The sequence below is a fragment of the Bos taurus genome, chromosome 22 (assembly GCF_002263795.3).
Source record: "Bos taurus isolate L1 Dominette 01449 registration number 42190680 breed Hereford chromosome 22, ARS-UCD2.0, whole genome shotgun sequence".
NCBI classification, from domain to species: Eukaryota; Metazoa; Chordata; class Mammalia; order Artiodactyla; family Bovidae; genus Bos; species Bos taurus.
In genome coordinates this window covers 30485404-30511033 of record NC_037349.1, presented here as the reverse complement: position 1 = coordinate 30511033, position 25630 = coordinate 30485404, and the positions used below count along the sequence as shown (strand labels likewise).

Sequence of the window (25630 nt, the reverse complement as noted above, 5' to 3'; positions counted from 1 at the left end):
TATAAAATATGTATTATATTATGTAAAAATATAGAGAGACATGTCTGCTAGCTGGACATGTCTCTTTAAATGGTAGAACATTTCAGGGAAATATCTGTTTCCACATTCACTGTTTCTGATCCACACCATTATCAGCACAGGGGAAATGGTATCACGCCTTTACTTGCCAGATCTCTGCCACCTTTATGAAGTGTTCCCTTTTGCTAATAATGTCTCCATCAACATGAAAGGGTAAAGGCAGTTTATCCTCTGGCAGGGATGGTAGCCATCTGATTGGACAGAATCTTCTGGAAGAGAAGCAACTGTCCCTCAAATTAGGTGCATATTTCCATTGTATGGTTTCCAAACTGACATTTGGCTTTCTTCTTCTCATCCTTCATTTCAGCCTTCCCTCGCCAGGCCAGCCAACCCACAGGACAACATCATCTACGTGGTCAGAGAGTTTCCACTCAAGTTGCTCACCTCCCTGTTTCTGGAACCCAGATCTTGACGAGTGAGAAGCATCTACCGTTTGTACTACTCATATTTCTGGGAACATGTAGATGCATTAACTGTTTTGGAGGCTGGGGAAGTGTCTGTTCTTGTCGTGGAAATTAGGGCTCTCTTTTGATGACAAAGATGCGGGCCTAAGGATTTGCCAATTCAGTTTGGGAGTTTTAGCTTTCAAAACTCTTGCAATGCCGCCTGTGCTCATGCCAGCAATGAAAATCAGCCTGGAAAACATTAGGATATCTGTCTTCTATCATGTTTGCCAGCAATTCATTCACTTTCAATAACATCTACAGGCATCTAGAGGAGGTCCTCTAAGTATCAAAAAATCGGAAAGAGATTCTTGACTTCTTTTTTCCTTTTTTTTTTTTTAAAGATCATAGGTTTTAAACGGAGGCAAAGTTCTATATTTCTACCTAAGTTGCACCTTCCCCCTTTCCCCACTTCTGTGAGTACATACATTTCTGTGGCTTTAAAACTGATGAGCAGCTAGCCAGGCCCTCAAGGACAGGCCAGGATGTGAGGTCGACCATACAAGGACCCTCTGCTGCCCATTTATCTTTTACTGGTTCTCAGAAATGCTGGTACCTCTCAGATCTAGACTAGATCTTTCTTTGTAGTGTATCAGTGCCCCAACAATCGAGCAGACATCACTTGGAACCACAATTAATGAGCTCTAGTTCTTTTCCTAATTAAGGGACAAAGGTTCCTGAGTACATACACACGTGGAAAGAGAAGAACAGACTTCTAATTGCTTCAAAATGGGATTTTTTCAAATTTAGGAAACATAATGGAATTGGGAAAGAAGAGCATTTCTACCATGCTTTACAAATAAGGCTTTACAAAATATTGTTAGCTGTTCTTAGTACCTCATTATCAAAAATGGAAAGTTATGAATACCATGCATGGTAACCTTTGTCTTCACATGAATTAACCTATAGGTACAAATACAATGATACAGGAATTAGCTTTTAAGAATACACTGAAAAACACAAAACAAAATACAAGGCCTTTCTCTGAAAAAAAAGAGGCGAGAAGGCAGCTCCTCTGAGTCTGATATTCTTCAGACCTTAGCAGATTAGGATTCAAACGTGTAATTAAGAAAGATAACCCCAGTTTTTATAGTAATTAGGGACTGAGAGGAATAGGATACTATCTCTCACAAGTGTTACAAATGCACCACACTTCTAAATAACCTGCAATGCTGGAGAGTAGACTCACCACCAAGGGCATAGCTGCTCTTGGGGAGGGAACAGTAAATGACAGACTGGCGTTCAAGTCCATTAGCTGCTATGTGAGAGCAGCACATTCACTAGCACGCGACCTGTGAAAAATCTTAGATCTCTTTAAATCTTTGAATTGGATTACTGCATTAATTCTTAAGAACTGCAATCCTTCAACCAAGTCAAATTACCCTCATTAACAGTGGAAAAACTGCCTCTGCAATAAGTTTTTTAAAAAAAGATATTTATTACCTATAATCACTTTCAGATACTTCACCTAGAAATATGATGAATGCAGGCTAACAACTTTGAAAATGGCAGCATCCTGATTTTGCATGTTAATTTCAGATTAAAAATAAAAATGAAAGGTACATGGTGTTTAAATTTTTTTTTTCACATTTCCTTTTATTATATTATACCCCCTGATAAGAAGTGAACAGTCCCATTTTACAGGAGAGGAAATTGGGGCCTACATAGAGATGTTGAGCTGATTGTCCAAGTTCTCCCAGCTAATTTGGGGCACAGGAGTCTCCCGGCCCTCTGTTCTGAGTTCACACTGCAGGAATTAAATCAGAAATACACACTTCCAACACCACTGCGACAACACGACGCATGGACTCCTCTAAATCACACTCAGGGAATTAAAAGGCAGGCAAAATAAATGAAAAGATAGGAATGCAGCTTTGAGTGTAGAAACGATCCCCATAATAAACAAAACAGACGCTGGCTCTATGCTCCCATCACTGTATTTGCTGAGACTGTCTAACCAGCCCTGAGAATTCATCAAATAAGTGCTTTTACAGTGGTAGAAGCAGCAGAAATGTAAATTGATCTATTCTGCTCTTGTTGCTCCCTAAAATAGTCTCCTCGGAAATGTGAGAAGAGCTTGACTGATTCTGGTACTTTATGGCAAATGAGTTCTTTGAAGGCCCACTAACCGCACTTCCTAGGCTCCAAGGATACTACTGCTCTAGCTCTATCACTGCCCAGTAATAAGCTGGAGTGGGAGAGTCCTCTCCACCAAAAAGAGGAGCAACTGGGAAGGCCTTGGGCAGAGGAAGCCAGTCTGTGTTTAGCGCAACACATGATATTTTTTTTAATCATATATTAAGGAATGACAAGAGGTGAACATACAGACACAAGTTGATTTTCAGAACTTGCTAGTGACTAGTACTTCTAAAGGGCTATAATAAAATGCTAACTGGAGTTCATAATAAAAACCCACAGGACTACAAAGGCTCTGGAGTGACTTCTGAATCATCAAGAGGGGGGAAAAAAGTATATAAATTGTGCTTAGGATAGTTGTACATAAAATTTTTTTCTCAGCCTCTGTGGTCCACCTCCTTGACCTTTCTCCCTCCGCTCTTTGGCTGTCTTGTCTACTTGTCTACTTGCAGGTCTCACCTTAAATATCACCTCCTCATGGACAAATTTCTTGATGGCCTTACCTAGTAGGTTAAGAATGACAAGTATGTGAAATTGTTTTATTCAGGCTTCCTTTGTTGTACAAAAACATTGATTTCAATCTAGGTAGTCTTTAGTTAGTAAATGATGATAAAAATCAAATAAGAAGACTATTTCTCTAATGACCCTACAATCTACTATAACCCTTTCTTTTATAACAACTTCCAAAAAATCAGTTGTTAAGATGAGCACTTCAATTCCATGTCAGATATGCTGAGTCTAATAATGGAAATAACATTTATTAATCTCAATGTGAGTCAAGCGTTTGCATTCACTGCCCTTCTGTCCTTCCAATGACCTTTCAAGGTGCGAATTATTGTACTCATTTTCCAGAGAAGGAAAAATAGGGCTCAAGGAGGCTAACTTGCCCAAGGTCAAGTGGGTAGAGGACTGCTTGGAGGTGAAGGTGAAGCTTAGGAGACAATCAGAGAAGGGAGCTGTTCAAAGGTAAGCCGGGAGGAAAGAGGCCTCTGGCTTCAGGCATTAAAACTTAGCAGGAACTGGTGCTCCAAACATCAGGTGGTTTGTGATCTGCAGACACCTCACTCACCTCCTGTCCAGTGGAGCTGCCTATTTCAAAGGACAATACGGAAACTGTTCCTCTTTGGCACCACCATTCTTCAGAATCTCCCCTCTTGCAAGATCTTTATGACAGTCATTTGGGTGCTTTTCAAACAACAAATGCTTTAGCAGTGAGCTCATGATTAACTTGGTTCACTACTCTAGCAACTTTTCTAAACCAATGTTACAGTTACCTTTTCTATAAAACCTTTCATTTACACATCATTTTTGATGCTTCCTCTGAACTAGCACAGTCTGGGCACGAGGCCTATGAAGGTTCCCCTTGCAAGGTTTACAGTCTATGAGAAACAGATAAGATATTGGCAATCCACAAACCCGGAAGTAATTAGAGAGTCATTACAAAGGAAGCCTGAATAAAACAATTTCACATACTTGTCATTCTTAACCTACTAGGTAAGGCCATCAAGAAATTTGTCCATGAGGAGGTGATATTTAAGGTGAGACCTGCAAGTAGACAAGTAGACAAGACAGCCAAAGAGCGGAGGGAGAAAGGTCAAGGAGGTGGACCACAGAGGCTGAGAAAAAAAGAACAGGTTGAAACAATGCTAAAAAATGCTAAAACAATGCTAAAAACTTGTCAAATAGTAACAGTTCATTGCGTTGTTCAAAAATATTATGCCTACCTCATCTATTTTTCAATTCTTTTAACACAAAAAGCTTGCACAGATTATGAACATGCTTTTAATCAAATGGCCTAATAAATACAAAATGCATCAGATTGGCAAAAGGCAAAAAGGAATTTATGTAATTACTACTGAAAAATAGAGATTAGAGTTAGCCCTTCTTCCTGTCTTTACCTCTTTTTAACGCTGTAATGTGTTGGTGATAGGCAGAATTCTAAGATGAACTTCCACATCCCTACCCTTTGTTTCAGATATTCAAGCAAACACTATCAAGGTATTAATCTGAAGGGTTTTGCAGCTGTAATTACAGCCCAAAATCAGCTGACCTTAGGAGAGGGAGATAATTTGAGCAGACCTGAAAGAATCATATGGACTTCATATTTTGCAGTTTATATTAGGATTTAGGGATCAGAAACAGAGAAAGTTCAACATTTAAGAGTCAAGAAAGATGTGATGTACCAATGCTGTCAGAGGCGATCACATGGAACTGTGGGTAGCCTTTAGAAGTCAAGAGTGGCCCCTGGCTGACTGATAGCAAGGAAATGAGGATCTCAGTCCTACAACCCCAATGAACTGAATTTTACCAAAAACCTGACAGAGCTAAGAAGTAGATTATTCTCCAGAGCCTCCAGACAAGAACTCAGTCTGGGTAACCCCTCTGACACATTGAACCCCCTAATGCTCTGAGCACAGAAGCCAGCAGCTCTATGTCTGGACCTGTGGTCTACAAAACTGAGAGCAACAGATGGATGTCTTAAGTTGCTACGTTCATGGTAATGAATTTATACAGCAAAAGAAAATCATTATATGTAGAAAAAAAGATGAAACTACATTGCCTGTATCTTAAGTAAATGGAACAGTTTCTCTTATTCAAAGAATAAGAACTTAAATGGAAGAGAGGATGGGAGAAGGGGAAAAGAAAGGAAAAACTGAGCTTGCTTTCCAGTCCTAAAAGGACCAATGTGGTGAACTAGGACAAGCCACTCACTTCTCTGTGGGCCTCACCTTTTGCTCCTGTAAAAACAGATGATGAGAATGGGCAATGATGACCGGCGTCTTTGAAGAACACAGAGTTGAGGACTTTGAAAGCTGTAAAAGCACAATTCAAGATATGATGTGAGTTTGGTACTGCTTTCATGAGTCTTTTTGATTTTTAGCTCACTTTTCCAATTATTCCAATGACCTGTGTTAATACTGATCAAGAGACAAATATGGAATCATCTTTGGATGAAAAGGAGCATCCCAAACCATTCTGGAGCATCTTTCAGACCATGCAAAGGGGTGGAGATACCTTCCAGGAGAGAAGGAAAGAGAGGTCAGCCTGGGGTTCTGGGGAGGAAGACCAGGTCTCCCATCTTCCTTCTTCCATCTGTTCCACAGTCATCTGGAAGGTGGAGGCTGGGTTCAAATCCCAGCTTCCCCCCACCCTGATGTAACCACCTGGGCTGTGCTGTGGTTTTCACGCATATGAAAGGGAAGTTATGACACTACTACCTTCTAGGGCTGCCATGAGGAGTAAGTGAAATAATATATAAACTGCTTCTTAGGACGTGTCTGGCACCTACAGTAAGCACCATAGAAATACTGTTGTGTTATTATTATTACTATTGCTATGGATTCCAGAATAGAAGCTACTTTTCTCCCCCCCTGCAAAAGTCTGTTCTTTCCCCAAGGGAATTTGGAAAAATTTGGAAGATGGGGCTCAGGAAATACTGGGTTGGCTAAAAAGTTTACTCTGGGTTTTCTGTAAGATGTTATCGAAAACCCTGAATGAACTTTTTGGCCAACCTAATATGCAACAATATATCCATAATAAGGATTTTACCACTAACGCCTTTTCATGGTACACTATAAAACCCATCTAATCGCTGAGGAAAAAGGTGAGAAAACCCCTCTGCAGTCATGATTTTGCCACATAATTTTGCTCAAAGGGAAAAAAAAGAGACTATCAAGGTCTTTAAAACCATGATTTATTGCTTTTCAACAAGTAGTTTGGGCAAAGCCAGAAAAGAGGATTCCCCTGCTGAAAGAGCAAAAGGAGGTAAGGAATTTCAGCCAGGGGGTCAGAGGCCAGTGCAGCCAGGAAAAAAGACACAAGTAAAACAAAAATAAAGGCTGATCTTCGCCGGTGAGTGCAGGGCACTGACTTCCCTCTCATCCTCACTGCCTTACTTGTCACCTTCCTACGAGGGCTGGGGAGTAAACAATAAAATCACTCTCCTGAAGTCACCCTGAGGGGGTAGGGCAGCCCCTACAAAGAGCCAGGGGCAGGTGTGCAGAGGAGACTCATCCAGAGCAAGTGCTGGGTCCCCACACCGGAGCAGCAGAGGATGCCCAGCACCCAGGTGAGGTGGGAGAGATTCCCGGGCAGAGAGGACACAAGTGACCTGGAGTGAACAGGACCTGACAGGAGGGGCCAGGAGGCCAGAAGCAGCTGAAGTGAGACAGATGCTGCCACTTGCAGGTCATATGCAGAAGCTGGGGTTCAGGTTTCTAAGTTACCAAATAGTGAAACTGACTCCTGGGGTGTGGGAGGTGTACAGCACCATGAATTCTAACACAGGTATACATTCATACACTCTACCAGGATCAGGATACAGAATAGCTCCATAACCCTCCAAACTTCCTTGTACTTCCATTCATATTCACACCCTCCCACCGTCCCTAACCCTCAGTCACCGCTCGTCTATTTCCCCATCACTGTAGTTCTGCCTTTTCAGGAACGTCATATAAATGGAATCATAAAGCATACAATCTTTTGAGATAAGCTTCTTTTACTCACTCCAATGTCCACTGAAGCACTATGTACAACAGCCAAGACTTGAAAGCAACCTAAATGTCCACCAACAAATGAATGGATAAAGAAGATGTGGTACATTTATACAATGGAATGTTGCTCAGCCATGAAAAATGATGAAACAGTGTCATTTGCGGCAACATAGATGAACCTAGAGATTATGATACCAAATGAAGTCACAGAAAGACAAGTATCATATGATATCACTTATATGTGGAATCTAAAATACAATACAAATGAACTTATTTGAAAAATAGACTTAGAAAACAAATATATGGCTACCAAAGGGAAAAGGTGAGAGGGAGGGATAAATTAAGATGTTGGGATTAACTTATACACACTATTATATATAAAGTAGATAATCAACAAGGACCTACTGTACAGCACAGGAACTGTATCAGTACTCTGTAATAATCTATATGGGAAAAGCATCTGAAAAAGATATAGATATATGCATAATAAGATATACATAGAATTTAATTGCACTTTGCTGTACACCTGAAACTAACATTGCAAATCAACTATATTCCAATATGTTAAAAAAATCTAAAAAGTAAATAAAAATAGTATTTTTTTTCCCTCCAAGTCAGTACTTTGTCTCTAGTCAGGGATTATATGTGTAATCTAGAAAGCTCCTTTACAGTATGTTAGGGAGGAAAGACAAGAAGGATTTTATGGTGGGGGTAACTTATTAAGAATTAAAAAAATGTAGCCTGGAATTCATGACCGGGCCCAAAGTCTCTGGCACACAGGACAAAAACGGGGTGTTCCCATGGCATGGCAGGAGCCCGTGCAAAGCACCCCACTCAGGGTGATGCTTTGAATACTGTGACTAATGATGCCACGTAAAGGTGATGTCTTCCCGTCCTCTGATTTTAGTGCTGCTGAACCATCCTAGATAATAAATCAAAAAAGCCAGGGTGGCTATTTGTATGGTGAGATAAGGGAAATTAATTTCAATGCCCAAACACAGACCTCCTTATATTAAAAAATGGCTTAGCAATTCTAGTCCTTTTCATGAGAATTGTCTTGGCAAACCAACACACACAGAGGACCCATTCACCCTCTGGGTTTTTAAGAGAAATACTGTTGTCTCCCGAGACTGGGAAGTCAAGGGGAAGAATCAGTTATAAAATGAGGTGCAAAAAAATAAAACACTGATTGAGCAGAAAATGTCCATGGACCTTCAAGAAAGGGAGGAGCATAGTAATAAATTGCATGTCGTCACATTCTTTCTACCTTTAAAAAGAAAAAACCCTCACTATGCTTTGCAAGCTATTTTAATTGTCTCATTTTCACCAAAAGTGCACAGACTTTCAGGTTAAAATGTGCAAAAATATAAATACCAGGACCATGGACAAGAGTATATGGAGCAATAGTGAGATTTCTAGGTGGAAACGTGGCTGGAACACAGAGTTAATACCTTGGCTGGATACTAAGGGGAAGACAATGTGTAAGAAAAGCCCAGAGACTTCTCTGAGCTCCCCAGGGGTCATCCCCCCGCCGCCCCCACTCTGCACTGTGTTCAGAACAATGTAAAGCCATCCATCATCCATGAGCCCGCTCCACTTGCTGGCGCCAAGTGAGCAGGGCTGCCACCTGTCCAGCTTTGCTGTGAATGGTCCCGCACACAAAGTCCCACTCTGTTCCAGGTTCAAAGTAGTATTTCATCTGGGCGCCTGAATTGGCCAGCATCTCTGCAACAGCAATGGTGCTCTGGCCCTAATTCGCAGAAGTCAGCTTTAAATCTTGCTTCTTCTGACCAAATTCTGGGTTTGCTACAGGTGGGTATCACTGCCCTACCTGTATCTCCTTACTTCCCTCTTTGCCCCCTAAAAATCTCTCCTCCGTACTGCAGCCTGAGGGATCCTTTGAAAAGATGCATCAGTTCACACTGCTGGAATCCCCACTGCATTTAACAGGAGTATTTTCTAGTCTAAATCATCTCTGTATACCACAGGGGCTAAATAAACAGGATGAGTCAATAACTGAATGAATAAGTGATTGTGCACCAAGGTAGGGAGTGTCTTTTATGATCCTAGTCATGTATGAATTTATTTTTCATTTTATGTATTTTTTATTTTGAAATATCCTTGTACATGTGAAAGGCAAAGTATATTAAAAGACAATTTTAGATGCCACCTTCAGATTCCTGACAACTTTGTGGTGTATACAGACAATAGATATTTTTAAAAATTAATACCTGAATTTATTATTTAATATTTTTTAAAATTGGAAATTTTCTTGTCACCTCAGAGGCAGGAATGCATTTCTGAGCATAATAACAAAAAGCTCAGAATTTGTAACTAAACCACTAAAAAATAAAAGTATATTAAAATTGAATATGGCTAAAACAGCATTCCAAATTGTATCACAGAAACATTGGGTAAATACGTGCATATCATAGTTAACTTAGGAAAAAAGGTCTAAATATTATGGTACATAAGAATCTCTATAAACCAATAAGGGAATAAGTCAAGTCCAATAGAAAATTAGGTAAATAATATGAAAGAAAATACAGATGTCTCAAACAATAAAAAAGTTGCTAACCACACTCAGAAAACTTGTATGTACTTCATTTAATTTTCCCATTTATTTCTGAATAATATGCCCAAGGATCGGCATAAAGGCTTGAGCTCTAGAGAAAAAATGAAGAATGTTCAGGAAGAATAATGTAGATACAGCATTGTCTTCCTTCATTTGACAGATGTTTATTGCTTATGTTCACAAGTCTCAGATTCCTCATCTGTGAAATGGGAACAGTCATGGTGCTGACCTTCTTTTAGGTCATTTTGGTGAGAAAAGATGTAAAGTGCCAGATATTATTTCATCTATGCTACCTTTTATTATTATGTCAGGCACCAAACCACAACAATAGGAATTCCACCTAAGCCAACCTGGCAGGAAGGCAGGGATGGAGAAAGAGCTAGAACTGAAAGGAGAAAGGAATATATGTACAGCTTTGGTAATGAAGAAAAGTTGCTGAGACAGTTCAAAAGGGAGGCAAGCTTGTGTCCAGCCAGACAGACAGTTAGGCTGTCAGAGATTTCCTACAGGCAGTGGTGTCTAAACGATACCTTGTAAGCTACAGTCACTGTGGGTATGCCTCCGACAGTCACACACCTGGTCAATGAGAGTTAATATCCACTGGGCCAGGTTCTATGTCAGACACTAAAGGTAACGGTGGCCGAGAACAGAGATGGCCTCTACTCTTGACGTATTTACAGGTGAACAGGAAAAAGAGCATAAGCATGTTTGAAAAGCAAAGCAATAACGAGCGCAAAATTTAAGAGAAGGGTCCCCTATGTGCATGAGCTGTGGTAAGAAATGCAAGTTACGGGTCTTGAATGATTGGGTGTGAGGATATTCAGGAATGTTTGCTATATTATGCTTTATAACTTATCAAGCACATTGAATAAAGTATTTAAGAGCTTATAAGGTGTACTGGTTTTCTTTTCCTTTAACATCACCAATATTGGGATGCCTCTTAAAGAGATGAGGTAAGAAAGGACTGTGGATTAACTGACTTTGCTTCACTTTTATATTATTACCAGTATATAACATAAAGGTCTTAGATTCAATGAAATGTGATATATTCCTTTTAGGTAGCAAGTATTATATTTTTAAAAGATAATAAAATGTTTTTGAAAACTACATTATGCTTTTTATCAGTCAGATAAGCTGAGCATTATTTAGAGTGTGATTTTAAAAAAGAGACAGGGAAGTTCATACTTTCAAGTTTAGGTGGTAAATTCATAGATGAGCTATGTCTCCACTGAATCAATGAATTCAGTTCATGATATAAAATCAGGTTTTGTTAAATCTAGAAGTGTGATTGGGATTCTCATTCTGTTTTTACCCAAATATGCAATCATTTCTTTCCTTCCTTGTGTGTGTGTGTGTGTGTGTGTGTGTGTGTGTGTGTGTGTGCACGCGCATGTGGGGAGAAGGGAATACAATGAGATTCGAAATCACTTAGCCACAAAAGCAATCATGACTATTTACTTAAATGATTATCAACATCCATAACACTGGAAATTACATAGTCCCTAACTAATTCAGGTATCCCAATCATCTTGATACATGATCTAACTTTAAGAAATGAAGTTCCAGATAGTCAGAGGTGCCATCTATTTGTATCTAAGCCTCAGCTTGCCAGCTTAAAACCAGGAAATGATTTTGGCAAAACCATGGCAAATATTTGATGCAGACTCTTATTTCTCAGACTATTGTTCCTTCCTTCCCCTCCCCCAAATTTTCAAAGGAAAGCCACAGACAGGCTGTGGTGTCAGCCAAGGTGACATCAACAGGTACTGGGGAGGATGCTTTGGGATGGAAGGGGACAGCCAGGCAGTCAGTGGCAACACATGCATTTCTATTATCTTTTAAAGAGCAATTATGATTTAATGTGGTAAAATTATATCATTAAACCTACTCAACTGGAATAAATTCTCCTTTTGATATGCATTTAGAAAAGCAGTTCATATTCTATCCCCAAAATATATCTATTACATTTTTGTGTCTACCCGCCACTTCTCTTTTTACCATGATACTTGAGATAAGTTTCAGACAGTCTGGCAAGAGGAAAAAAAAATACAACCAACCTGAAACTCGATACATATCTTAGTCATCGAGACCTTTTTGATCTCTCTAAGTGAAAATTAATCCTTAACTATAAGTACATCCTCCAACTTCCCAAAGCACAAAATTTCTAATGTCTTGTTACATTTTCTAAAGGGACCATTACTTGCTATTATTATTATAGTTTCCCCTTTTTGTTCCAAAAGCACCGTAATTTAAATTAATGAGTTAGGTTTACACTCAAACAAAGAACTGTCACATGCTTATTTTCTAGTTATGAGTCTTTACCACAAGCAGATCAGATGTATCATTTGTAACAGAGTTTTCCTTTAGCTCAACCTTGAGAACCCGGCATGGTGGTGTGGCTGACACCAACAGAGATCCTTGTTTCTCCTTTTGTATTTCCTGAGATACAGTCTTTTGAAGCTAGTTACATTGCTTCCATCTTTCCAACCTCAGCTTTTTGGAAGTTCTCCTGGATTCTGAACTGTGTGCTATACTGAGGAGAGATGAGGCAGGCATGATGGGGGTCAAGGGCAGGCTCCAGGGCTTAAAACCACTGACAATGTTCCAGCTGTTCACCTTGCTGGATAAAAGCACAAACTTTGGCAGATCCATGTGTGTTCAAATCCCTGCTCGATCATCTGTCACTCTGTACCACTGGAGAAGTTATTGAACTTATTTGAGTCTCAGTCTTCTCAACTATCAAATGGGAGTTCGACTGTTTAAGGCACAACTTTGTTTGTGGGATTAATTCATATATCTAAGCCCCTGAAAAATACATGCTATGAGTAGATATTGCAATGCTGTATTTTACTGATTTTCTTTTGTCAAGACCCTCACTCCAACCAACAGAAATTAAAATGACAATGACTAGTACATGCATCAGGATTGAGAATATCATAGGCAGGTTACTTAGTTCAATATGGGAACAAGGTTGGTGGAGGAAAGACTGTGTGTACAGGAAACAGGCCAAGGAGTTTCTGAATTCTGCTCATCGCTGTCCACTCACCCAAAGACCTAGAAGGTCACTAAAGTTTGTCTTCTTTCACTTTACATTAAGCAGCCTATAAAAGTAACCACAAAGGACAATTTTAAGGGAAGTGGGCACAGCCACCAATGCACTCGGGAGAAAGACACAGGTGGAAAGTCCAGCAGCCCAGCTAAATAAATTCCCATTAGTACATCTCCAGTAGGGGTGGCATGCCTACACAGTCTTATTTTTTGGACAGAGCTAAAGAAATAGCCTTATTTACTTTGGGGTCATCCCTGTACAGAGAACCAGCCAACAGAACTATGATATTTAAACCTAGCAGGCACCTTAGAGAGCCTGCCAATCCCAGAACCTACCTTCTCCCAAGGACCTTTGTTACAGACAAGGAACTTGAGGTCCAAAGAAGCGGGTGGTAGCCCAAGAAGAGAATTATTGGCAAAACTGGTCCCAGAACTTCTAAGGATATTCTTATTTCCACTACATCACCCTGACTCTCTTTCCACAGGTGAGCAGTAGGCCTCCCAACAAACCATAACTCAATTCCTCAACTCAGATCCACATGTCACACACAAAGTATGAACTCACAAATGCCACCTCGAAGGCCCATGATTCCAGCAACCCCACAGAAAAAAAATAACTCCCCCTTTCTGTCTCTATGTCCTTGTAATCTTCAAATAGGAGACACCAAACCCACTAACACCTTTGACAAGTACTCACTACGTGCCATACTCTACTGCAAGCTGATTATTTCATGTGCCATCACAAAATGCTAGGAAGGATCATCACCTGCAGTTTACAGACAGGGAAACTCAGGCACAGAGATACCAAATAACCTTTTTACAACCTCATGCCTAGGAAACAGCAGAGGCAGCCTCCGACTGCAGGGCTGCCATGCCCATGAGCTCCTAAATACTGCTTCTCTGCTGTCTCCTGTTCTACACACACTCCCCTGCACCATAGCAATCCCAGAGTTCAGTCACTCCTGCCTCCTCCTGTCTTTCCCTCCATGAAGCTTAATGACAAGCATCTGTGTTAGTGTCTGTGGTGACAGAATACTAAGATGTCTCCTTGTTACTATGGCCTTCCAGTGGGTATGGGGAGGACCTGTGGATATGATAAATTAGCATTCCCTTGATTAGGCTATTGAGCTTTAAGCCAACTTCTTTACTCTCCTCTTTCACTTTCATCAAGAGGCTTTTTAGTTCCTCTTCACTTTCTGTCATAAGGGTGGCGTCATCTGCATATCTGAGGTTACTGATATTTCTCCTGGCAATCTTGATTCCAGCTTGTGCTTCCTCCAGCCCAGCGTTTCTCATGATGTACTCTGCATAGAAGTTAAATAAGCAGGGTGACAATATACAGCCTTGACGTACTCTTTTCCTATTTGGAACCAGTCTGTTGTTCCATGTCCGGTTCTAACTGTTGCTTCCTGACCTGCATATAGGTTTCTCAAGAGGCAGTCAGGTGGTCTGGTATTCCCATCTCTTTTAGAATTTTCCACAGTTTATTGTGATCCACACAGTCAAAGGCTTTGGCATAGTGAATAAAGCAGAAATAGATGTTTTTCTGGAACTCTCTTGCTTTTTCAATGATCCAGGGGACGCTGGCAATTTGATCTCTGGTTCCTCTGCCTTTTCTAAAACCAGCTTGAACATCTGGAAGTTCACAGTTCACGTACTGCTGAAGCCTGGCTTGGAGAATTTTGAGCATTATTTTACTAGTGTGTGAGATGAGTGCAAGTGTGCAGTAGTTTGAGCATTCTTTGGCATTGCCTTTCTTTGGGATTGGAATGAAAACTGACCTTTTCCAGTCCTGTGGCCACTGCTCAGTTTTCCAAATTTGCTGGCATATTGAGTGCAGCACTTTCACCGCATTATCTTTCAGGATTCGAAATAGCTCAACTGGAATTCCATCACCTTCACTAGCTTTGTTCGTAGTGATGCTTTCTAAGGCCCACTTGACTTCACATTCCAGGATGTCTGGCTCTAGGTGAGTGATTACACCATTGTGATTATCTTGGTCGTGAAGATCTTCTTTGTACAGTTCTTCTGTGTATTCTTGCCACCTCTTCTTAATATCTTCTGCTTCTGTTAGGTCCCTACCATTTCTGTCCTTTATCGAGCCCATCTTTGCATGAAATGTTCCCTTGGTATCTCTAATTTTCTTATTTCTAGTTTTTCCCATTCTGTTGTTTTCCTCTATTTCCTTAAAGCTCAACATTCAGAAAACTAAGATCATGGCATCTGGTTCCATCACTTCATGGGAAATAGATGGGGAAACAGTGTCAGACTTTATTTTTTTGGGCTCCAAAATCACTGCAGATGGTGATTGCAGCCATGAAATTAAAAGACGCTTACTCCTTGGAAGGAAAGTTATGACCAACCTAGATAGCATATTCAAAAGCAGAGACATTAACTTTGCCAACAAAGGTCCGTCTAGTCAAGGCTATGGTTTTCCAGTGGTCATGTATGGATGTGAGAGTTGGACTGGGAAGAAAGCTGAGTGCCAAAGAATTGATGGTTTTGAACTGTGGTGCTGGAGAAGACTCTTGAGAGTCCCTTGGACTGCAAGGAGATCCAACCAGTCCATTCTGAAGGAGATCAGTCCTGGGTGTTCTTTGGAAGGACTGATGCTAAAGCTGAAGCTCCAATACTTTGGCCACCTTGTGCGAAGAGTTGACTCATTGGAAAAGACTCTGATGCTGGGAGGGATTGGGGGCAGGAGGGGAAGGGGATGACAGAGAATGAGATGTCTGGATGGCATCACCGACTCAATGGACGTGAGTTTGCGTGAACTCCAGGAGTTGGTGATGGACAGGGAGGCCTGGCGTGCTGCAATTCAAGGGGTCGCAAAGAGTCAGACATGACTGAGCAACTGAACTGAACTGAACTGAACAGGCTGTAGGGCAAAGGGTTGTGCAAAGGTAACAGAAGTCCCTTATCAGTTAGCACTGACATAATCAAGAGTATCTTTGGTGGGCCTGACCTATTCAGGTGAACTCATTAAAAAGAAGAGCTGAGGCTCTACCTGAGGACAGAGAGAGTCTTCTGCTGCCCTGGAAAAAGCAAGCTGCCTTGCTGAGGGGAGGCCACAAGGCAGGGAACAGAGGGTGGCCTTTAGAAACTCAGGGCCTTGGTTCTAAGACTGTAATGAATTGAGTTCTCTGAATTCTGAACAAGCCATCTTACAAGAGGACACCACCTCTTACAAGAGGCCCCGCTGACACCTTTATCACAGACATGTGAGACGCTAACAACAGGACCCAGTTAAACCAGGTCTGGACTCCTTGGAAACTGTGAGATAATAAATACATGCTGTTTTAAGCTACTCCATCCACAGTATTTAGTTACATCGCAATAAAAAACTAATACACACCTACACACACACTGCATCTGCCACAGTCGATGGGGCTCCATGAGAGTCAGGCTAAGCAATGCCTGGGCCCACCTTGCTGAGGCAGTCCCGGGCACGAGGGGGAAATAGCAGTGGCTCTACCTGCTCCTACACCCAAGCTCCGGAACTTCTGTGTTCTCTGGCCCTGAAGAAGCAATTTTATTCTCTGACACTGTTTCCCCATCTGAAAAATGGGTAGGACATTAGTATCAACTGCACAGAACTGTCAAGACATTCAGTGAGAGAACACACAGGAAGTATTCCGCCTAGTGCCGGGTGTGTTATTGATAACAACACATGTTAGCTTTGGTGAGTATTCAAACACAGAGTCCTGTTCACTGGGCCTCAGTTTACCCACGTGCACAAGAAGAAGGGTGCAATGGAAAGGCTCTAAGCCCCCCTCCCGTGCTGACGTATTTACAGGCTTTGTCTAACAACTCAGCAAGTCTGCAGCTAACTTTCCCTCCCTCGCCCTTCTCCACCTGCCCGGAGCGGGCGTTCCCTGGTAACCACCTCTCCAGCCCCACGCTGGCCCACCTAAAATCAGAATGCTGAACTTTGGGACGGAGTGTTTACCAATGGAGTTGCTAGTCAGATAAGCACATCCTGCTTTCTGTTTAACAACCAGTTAAAGGCACAGAGGTCTGCCTGGCAATTGCAATGCATGTGCTGAAGGTGCCTCCCATAACGCATCTGTGTATCCCAACTCACCCGCTCCTCCAGCCTCTCCAGACAAGTGCTCAGACCAGCGAATATGCTGGTAGGATGGGGAGAAGTAGCTAAGTTAGTAAAGGTTGCGGCTGCAAAGTTTCATTTTAGCTCTCAACAATCCAAACTTTTGCCTTGAATTAAATACTCTCCAGGGACTTTTTAAGTCTGCAGGTATTTCCTGCCAAGGAGTCTAAGCCCTGGCATCAAACACAGACATGTATCTCACCTTTCCAAATGATATGGAGGCTTGGAACTGCAAACAGAAACCACCCACCCCACCGTCTCTAGTCCACCTCAGAACTAGGATCCTACTTGAAAAGAAAATACTGCATCAGTGTCTGCTAATGCTCTTGGTTAAACACAGGATGACAAAGAAAGATACACATCATGAAATGGCTAGGTTGTGTCTCTGGGGAGTAGATGGTCACATTCAGGTAATGAGGAGAATGCCAGCATCATGGAAGTAAAACCACTCAGAGCTTAGCTCCAGTGAAAGGCAACTTGTATGAGACAATCATACACGATGAGGGGCCACATCCACATCACAGGTCAGACAACTGAACAGAATGAGTGATGGTCATTTTCACATATTGGATGCTTTGCTTTCTAAAGGTGTGTTTTCAGAAGCCCTGCAATAAACAGCATTTATGGAGTCCCTACTGTATACATGTGAACAGAGCATACTAGGGACTGCAACGACTGCATACATTTGAGGCAAGGCCCTTAAGAACAAAAAGTGCATCATGGTCTAGATACCAGGCAATCTGTTTTTCCCTCATATAATTCTATCTCGGAACTGCTTCAGCCCTATTCAGACTGCAATGGGCCTGGGAATCCAAATATTCTCTGAGGGAAGCTCTAAACCCTGGATATATTTCAGCTTGCTGTACAAACCAGGGAAAATTCACTAAGGCAGATATTTTAGGAGTCTCCCCTAACATCATGAGAGTAGGTGTCCACGGGAAGCATGTTTCCCGTGAGCATTTGTTGGCTCATGGTTCTTTTGTGCTGTCCTCTATTCACTGGTGGACAATCCTGGGTAGAAACAAGGAGTGTGGCTCTGAAGTCAGACCTCCTAGGCTCAATGGTCAGTTGACCACGTACTAGCTGTGCGACCTTAGGCAAGTCACGCGGCCGCAGCATGCCTGAATGTGGCATCTATTACACGGAGACAATAAAAGGACTTCCCCTCAGGGTTGTTTTGAGGATCAGGTAAGACAATTTCTGGAAAGCACACTGGCGGGCATGTAGCTCTCAGGGAACATCAGCTATCACGGTCTCATTTCTAAGAACTGGCAGATGAACCAAAAATGACTCCAAGGGGTGGGTTTTCTTTTTTTTTTTTTTTTTGGCAATAAAATTTCAAAATAGAGTCTCTGATTTTTGTTACCTTGGAAAAATACAATTATTCAATTATTGTCACAAAATTCCCCTATATTACTAGAAAATTACTGTATTACCCCAAGTCTAACCACAGTGAATTCAGAAGGTCTTTCTTCCATATATACAGCTGACCCACCTGAGATTCAGAGGTTTCAGAAGCTGGTGTACAGGCTACAGAGAGAGAGTTGGGACTGAGACTCAGGTTTTTGTTAATCCAAAGTCCATTCCTTTATCGGACATCCATCCCCCCCCCACCCCCCAAACTTTAAATTTTTAATTTTGTATTGGGGTAGAGCCGATTAACCGGAGAAGGCAATGGCACCCCACTCCAGTACTCTTGCCTGGAAAATCCCATGGGCAGAGGAGCCTGGTAGGCTACAGTCCATGAGGTCGCTAAGAGTCGGACAAGACTAAGTGACTTCACTTTGACTTTTCACTTTTATGCATTGGAGAAGGAAATGGCAACCCACTCCAGTATTCTTGCCTGGAGAATCCCAGGGACGGGGGAGCCTGGTGGGCTGCCATCTGTGGGGTCGCACAGAGTCAGACATGACTGAAGTGCCTTAGCAGCAGTAGCAGCAGCAGAGCCAATTAACAATGCTGTGGTAGTTTCAGGTGAAAAACCAAGGGACTCAGCCATACATATGCGTCAATCCTATGAAGGACTGCTGCTGCTGCTGCTGCTAAGTCGCTTCAGTCGTGTCTGACTCTGTGTGACCCCATAGACGGCAGCCCAATGGCAACCCACTCCAGTACTCTTGCCTGGAAAATCCCATGGATGGAGGAGCCTGCTAGACTGCAGTCCATAGGGTCACGAAGAGTCGGACACTTACTGAGCGACTTCACTTTCACTTTTCACTTTCATGCATTGGAGAAGGAAATGGCAACCCACTCCAGTGTTCTTGCCTGGAGAATCCCAGGGACAGAGGAGCCTATGAAGGACACGTATTCTGAAGGTAACCCTCCAGGCGACAAGGAAAGACACCTGGAGAATCCAGATACACTAAAAAAGTGCTTGAGTCCAGTTTGAGATGCAACCTTATGCTGAAACCTCTAGTAGAGAGCTATGCAAGAGAAAACAGAACGTGAGCCACATATGTCATTTTAAATTTTCTGGTAGGCAAGCTGAAAAAAATAAATGAAACGGGTGGATTTAAATAAACCAATTTAACCCTTATTTCTAAAATACTATCACTTGAACATGAAATCAACATGAAATTCTCAATAAGATATATTTTGCCCTTTTTAAAATACTAAGCCTTTAAAATCTACAGTGTGTTGTCCACATAGAACACGTCTCACTTCAGACCAGCTGTATATCATGTACTCCACAGCCACACGGGCCCACCATCCTGAACCCCGAGGCACGAGGACCTCCTTGCAACGACAGTTCAGGCTAAACAGCACAGGCCGAAATCGCTGATGCCGCTTGACAGACACACCTAAGCCCTCGCCTGGCAGACCTGTGAGAGAGAACTCAAGGCATCGCCTCATTTCTCAGCTGCAATCTAAGAACCATACTCTGAGCCACAAAGACTTGGTATTTTCACCTCTAGAAAAGAAACTTCTGAGCACACATCCTTACCTGATGTCAGGGAAATGCACATGTGAAACAGAAGTGAAACAGAGGAAACAGCCCCACCGAGCTGGTAACTATAAAGCAAATGGGTGATTTACGAAAACAGTCCCTTATTTGCTAAAAATAAATAAATAAATAGCTTGGCCCTGAGTTCCTTTGGTGAGCCTCGGCTCAGCCGGCAAGTGCTCGCTGATTCACTGGCTGATAGCAATCTCTCCGGCAGGGGACACACAGGCTACAGATGAGCATTTCACTTCGAGAAGAATCGGGAGGACTGCTGAACGACGCTGAGTGGTCTTTAACAGCAAATCATCCCAAGGAAAAAGGGAAGCAGCTCCAGGAAAAAAAGAAAAGAATTTTTCAAGAGGAAGCTGAATGGATAATGGGATCCTATTCTCAAGGCTATGGATGTGACAGCGGGTGTCCTTCCCCATTCCGTTCTTCCTTCATTCACTCAGTGCGGCCTAAGAGTCCTCAGCACTGGGCACAGAAAGGGAAAGATACGTCTGCAGCTTCAATGGCCTTATGGTAGACAAGCCCCTCATCTACCACCATCCAGTAGGGTTGGTGCCTCTGGGAAGGGGTGTGCTGAGTAGGAGCAAAAGAAGCCAATGAGTCTGGGGAAAAAAAGAGCAAGGGAAGAGGGCAGATTCAAGAAGATTTCAGGGAAGGAGGCTAGTGTGTGCAAAGGCACAGAACGTTCGAGGAGCTGCTGGGAATTTGGTCTCGTGCTGGCGGAAGGGAAAATGCAGGAGAAGCTCTCCTGTCATGAGCAGAGGCCAGAGCATAACTGGTAATTTAATACCATTCAAAGAAATCAGATTTTAGAGCCTACAGGCTAGTTTAACATCTAGAATTTATGAAATGCTCCAAGAGGGAGGCAGAATCTGCGTGATGCTGATACATTTCTCTGTCCAGCAAGGAGGTCAGGAAGCACAGGAAGGAGGGTGGGGCTCCTCACATCAGCATATCAGGGCAAAGACTGGTGTCGGCAGCCAAACTGGCCAGGGAGAGGTTTGGACAAGCAGGGGCACATGGTGGCTATCTTGACCAAGAGCTGACTGGGGAAAAGCCAGCTGCAAGGCCTAGAAAGAAGACTGGTTTGAGTGGGACTAGAAGAGCACAGACTTGTGGCTGAGTGTGCACCTTGTATGCAGCTCTTGAGGATTACGCCAGAGGATCGTGAGGATACTGGACGATGCCATCTTTTGTTAATGAGGTCAACTGGTTTAGGCCTGGACCTGACTCTGGTTGCAGACCATTCAGAACAATGTTAGAAAATTAACTAAATAGGTAGAGATTTTCAAAGTAGTTTTAGAGTGTTGGAGAAAAGTAAAGTTGCTCAGTCGTGTACAACTCTTTGCCATCCCATTGACCACAGACTACCAGGCTCCTCCGTCCATGGCATTTTCCAGGCAAGAGTACTGGAGTGGGTTGCCATTTCCTTCTCCAGGGGATATTCTTGACCAGAGGATCGAACCCTGGTCTCCTGCATTGCAGGCAGACGCTTTGCCCTCTGAACCACCAGGGGAGCCCCGGAGTGTTGGAATAGAAGCCAAAAAGGTTGCTGACAACATGGAGATCGAAACTAGTCTATCTAACACAGAAAGGACTTAAGAATTCTTAATGCCTCCAAATTCTCAGTACCTTAAAAAAAAAAAAAACAAACAGTTCTCTGGGCCCAGGAACAAAATAATATCAAAATATTGAAAAGATAAGGAAGGCAGCATGAAAAAATTTACCCCGAAACACATGTTTCTTAACTATAAATAGATAAATTACCCACTCACCTATACCTCATAAGGTAAGTCAGTTCAGTGAATCTGAAATCTCCTAGTTTAGGGGCAAAGTTGAGACTTACAGATGTTTTCAACGTATCTTTTGAGCTATTCTTTCAAAAGAAGAGGAAACAAATACCAGCAATATTAAGTGTATTATCCAGTGTTACAGCGAACAAGGAGCATTATGAAGACAAAAATGGAAATTTTCTGGTACCAAGTTGTTCCTTCATTCCTGCCTTCCATCAAGAGATAGCTAGCTACACACTAGTGATGCAAACATGAGTTAGGAAGACAGACAAGCTTCCTGTCTTCACAAAGCTTCTGTTCTAAGGTAGGAAACAGAGAATCAGATAGTAGAGAAATGAATAATAGCAGTGACTGGAGATCCTGACCTTGCTAGGAAGATATAAAAGTGACTGATAAGAGAACAGAAGAAAAAGACAAGTTCAGGTAAAGTCAGGGGGTCTCCTGGGCTCTTTCTTCTGATTCATTCACGTTAACTCACGAGTGAACAGCTTAGACACTGAGCAGAGACCCTGGGGCCTACGTGAGCTCAGTAATCAACACACGTGTCCCTTTCACTGCCCCTTCCACTCTGAACCACAGCTGTCCACATACAGTAGAGGCAATGGAGAACCAGTCTTTCTATAAAATAATACCATATAGGATTTCCCTCTTGACCCAGTGGTTAAGATTCTGGCTTGCAGTTCCTTATCAGGGAATTAGATCCCACATGCCGTGGTGCTGCTGAGCCTGTGCATCACGACCAGAGTCCACGCAGCGCAACAAAAGGCCCCGTGTGCCGCAACTAAGACTCAACACAGCCACAAAATAAATAAATAAAGTAATAATACCATATACTCAGTCTAAGGGAAAATTAACTAAAAGACACAAGGGAACAGATCAATTGTTACCAGAGATGGGGCTTGTGCTGGGCAAAATGGGTGAAGGAGGTCAAAAGATACAAACTTCGAATTTTAAAGTAAGTAAGTCCTGGGGATGTAACATACGGCATGGTGACTTAATGAAAGTTGCTAAGAGAGCAGATCTTAAAAGTACTCATCACCTATTGTATAACACAGAGAACTCCACTCAATACTCTGTATGGGAAATGAATCTTTACAAAAAAAAAAAAAAGTGGGTATATGTATACCTATAACTGATTCACTTTGCTATACACTGTGAAACTAACACAATACTGTTAATCACTTAGACTCCAATAAAAATTAATTTTAAAAGTACTAATCACTAATAAAAAACCTGTAACTATGTGAGGCGATGGATGTTAATTAGACTTACTGTGATGATCATTTTGCCAATATACACATTTATCAAATCATTGTTATACAACTGAAACTAATTTAATGTTATATCAATTACATCTCAATAAAAAATAATTTAAAAATAAACAAGGTAGTCAAATATAAAAAGGATTCCCAAATTAAAATACAGATAAACATAGGATTGAAAAAGTCATCAGATCTCTGAATTACTCTGTCTGTCCACAGGTCACACTCCCCCACTAAAAAATGTAAATTAAAAGAAAAAGTCTACTGGATGCATCAAAACAGCAGCAGAAACTGGGAGCAAGATATCAAGGATCTCCTTTATGATGGCATGTTTTCAGAAAACTATAAAAGTTTGGAAAAAAATCCAGAGAGAGGCAAATAGAATAATCAAGACGATGGAAAATGGAAGCTCCAAGTAAAGGTTAAAAGGGCTATGATGACTTAGCCTGAAAAAGAGAAGGCTATGGCACCCCACTCCAGTACTCTTGCCTGGAAAATTCCATGGATGGAGGAGCCTGGTGGGCTGAAGTCCATGGGGTCGCTGGGAGTCGGACACGACTGAGTGACTTCACTTTCACTTTTCACTTTCATGCATTGGAGAAGGAAATGGCAACCCACTCCAGTGTTCTTGCCTGGAGAGTCCCAGGGATGGGGGAGCCTGGTGGGCTGCTGTCTATGGGGTCACACAGAGTCGGACACGACTGAAGCGACTTAGCTGCAGCAGCAAGGGGCAACTTAATAACTGCCTACCTCAAGTCTATGATGGGTTATTACAAAGGAGTCACCAAGTTATCGTCTCTCACCAGAGAAGACAGAAGAGTCTGTCTTAAATTACAGCAAGAGGAAAAGCAGCAAGTGAATTTGGTGAAACACAGGAGTCAATTCTAGACCAGACCTGACTATGCTGGGTAATATACTGAAGGAAAAAAAGTCTACAGGGAGCTTTTCACCCAAACAACTCATTTGCCTTGAGTGTAAACAGATCTTATTGGTTTGTGGAAGTCAAGTTGAGACCAAGGACCTTCATTAGTCCTTTTTTATGCTATTTCAACTGTTGGTTCAGAAATGTGATAAGATTTTCTCCAATATTCCATTCCCCAAAGAACTGAGGGGGTGAAACAGATCAAGATTTAGCAAGATCCACTGGATCGGTTCACCAACATTACTTATAATGCAATAAATGAGAGTAAAGATAAGCAAGAGCACAGAAGCCCTGGTTAACATAACGATGCTTAGATGGGAAATTAGCCCAATGGAAGATGCCCTCAGGTCCCATTCTGCTAAATTACAGACTGAAGGTACAACTGTCAAGTGCATGTCTTAAATACAAGCTGAATTCCGGGATTCTCTTCTCTTCCTTCCAGAAGAGTCATTTACGGCAGAAGGCTCAAGAACCAATAAAGAGGTAATTTCACAATATCTCTACTGTGTCCCCAATCATCCAAAAGGCCGAAGGCAGCTCCATTCCCACTACACTGCACTGCGCTTGCCACCCGGCTGGTTTTCAATTGACATTGCTGTGTCTGTGTTTCTCCCCGTCCCCAACATTGGGCCTATTGGGGTTTTGTAAAAAACTACAATTCCACATCAAGCTGTTGGTGTCTGCCTGAGCTGTGATCAAAAGTAGGGGATGATTTACACTCCTAGCGAAGAGTGGGCTCAGTGCTGGCTGGAGGCAGAGGTGAAGGTGAAAGCCAAGGAAAATGTCAGATAAGGAGAGGGAGGTCAGGCACTGGGGAAACATCCAGCCTCTAGGTCATTTGTATCTGTGGTTCTGAAAAGTATCCCAAAGAGTAAGTTCTGATACTCTTGTGAAAATCAAACACTAAACCTTTGCTGGCATTATGCAAACATGGACGTTTTCATTTCAATTCCACAGAATTCTATGGACTGTTTTCAGTGGTAGCCAAGAGTTCAGTTCAGTTCAGTTCAGTCGCTCAGTCGTGTCTGACTCTTTGTGACCCCATGAGTTGTAGCACACCAGGCCTCCCTGTCCATCACTGACTCCCAGAGTTCACTCAAACTCATGTCCATCGAGTCGGTGATGCCATCCAGCCATTTCATCCTCTGTCATCCTCCTGACCCCAATCCCTCCTAGCATCAGGGTCTTTTCCAATGAGTCAGCTCTTCGCATGAGGTGGCCAAAGTATTGGAGTTTCAGCCTCAAGCATCAGTCCTTCCAATGAACACCCAGGACTCATCTCCTTTAGGATGGACTGGTTGGATCTCCTTGCAGTCCAAGGGACTCTCAAGAGTCTTCTCCAACACCACACTTCAAATTCTTTGGTACTCAGCTTTCTTCACAGTCCAACTCTTACAACCATACATGACCACTGGAAAAACCATAGCCTTGACTAGACGGACCTTTGTTGGCAAAGTAACGTCTCTGCTTTTGAATATGCTATCTAGGATGGTCATAACTTTCCTTCCAAGGAGTAAGCGTCTTTTAATTTCATGGCTGCAATCACCATCTGCAGTGATTTTTGGAGCCCAAAAATATAAAGCCAAGAGTCACATGTCGCTAATTACATTTAAAGTAACTGCCATTAACTGAGATTAAAAATTCAGTTCCTCAGTTGCACTAAACACATTTCAAGTGCCAGAGAGCTATACTGGCCACGGCATGGAAGAACACAGACATATTAACATTTTCACCACCACAGAACATTCTGTTGGGCAGCTCTGTTCTAGAACAGAAGAGGTAGAAAGAGGTTTGACAAATCAGACAAGTAATTTCACAG

At 42.1% G+C, this 25630-nt stretch overlaps 1 protein-coding gene across 25 annotated transcripts in view; it reads right to left on the bottom strand.

Moving 5' to 3' along the window:
• FOXP1 (forkhead box P1) overlaps positions 1-25630 on the bottom strand; it is a 627940-nt gene that overhangs the window by 179184 nt on the left and 423126 nt on the right. For 21 of the 25 annotated variants that reach the window (XM_059879649.1, XM_059879647.1, XM_059879650.1 and 18 more), the window contains one exon: positions 5387-5470. The exons of the other annotated variants lie outside the window; for them this stretch is intronic. In XM_059879649.1, the coding sequence (XP_059735632.1) occupies positions 5387-5470 (84 nt within the window). The remainder of the gene's footprint in view (positions 1-5386; positions 5471-25630) is intronic. 25 annotated transcript variants of the gene reach the window in all.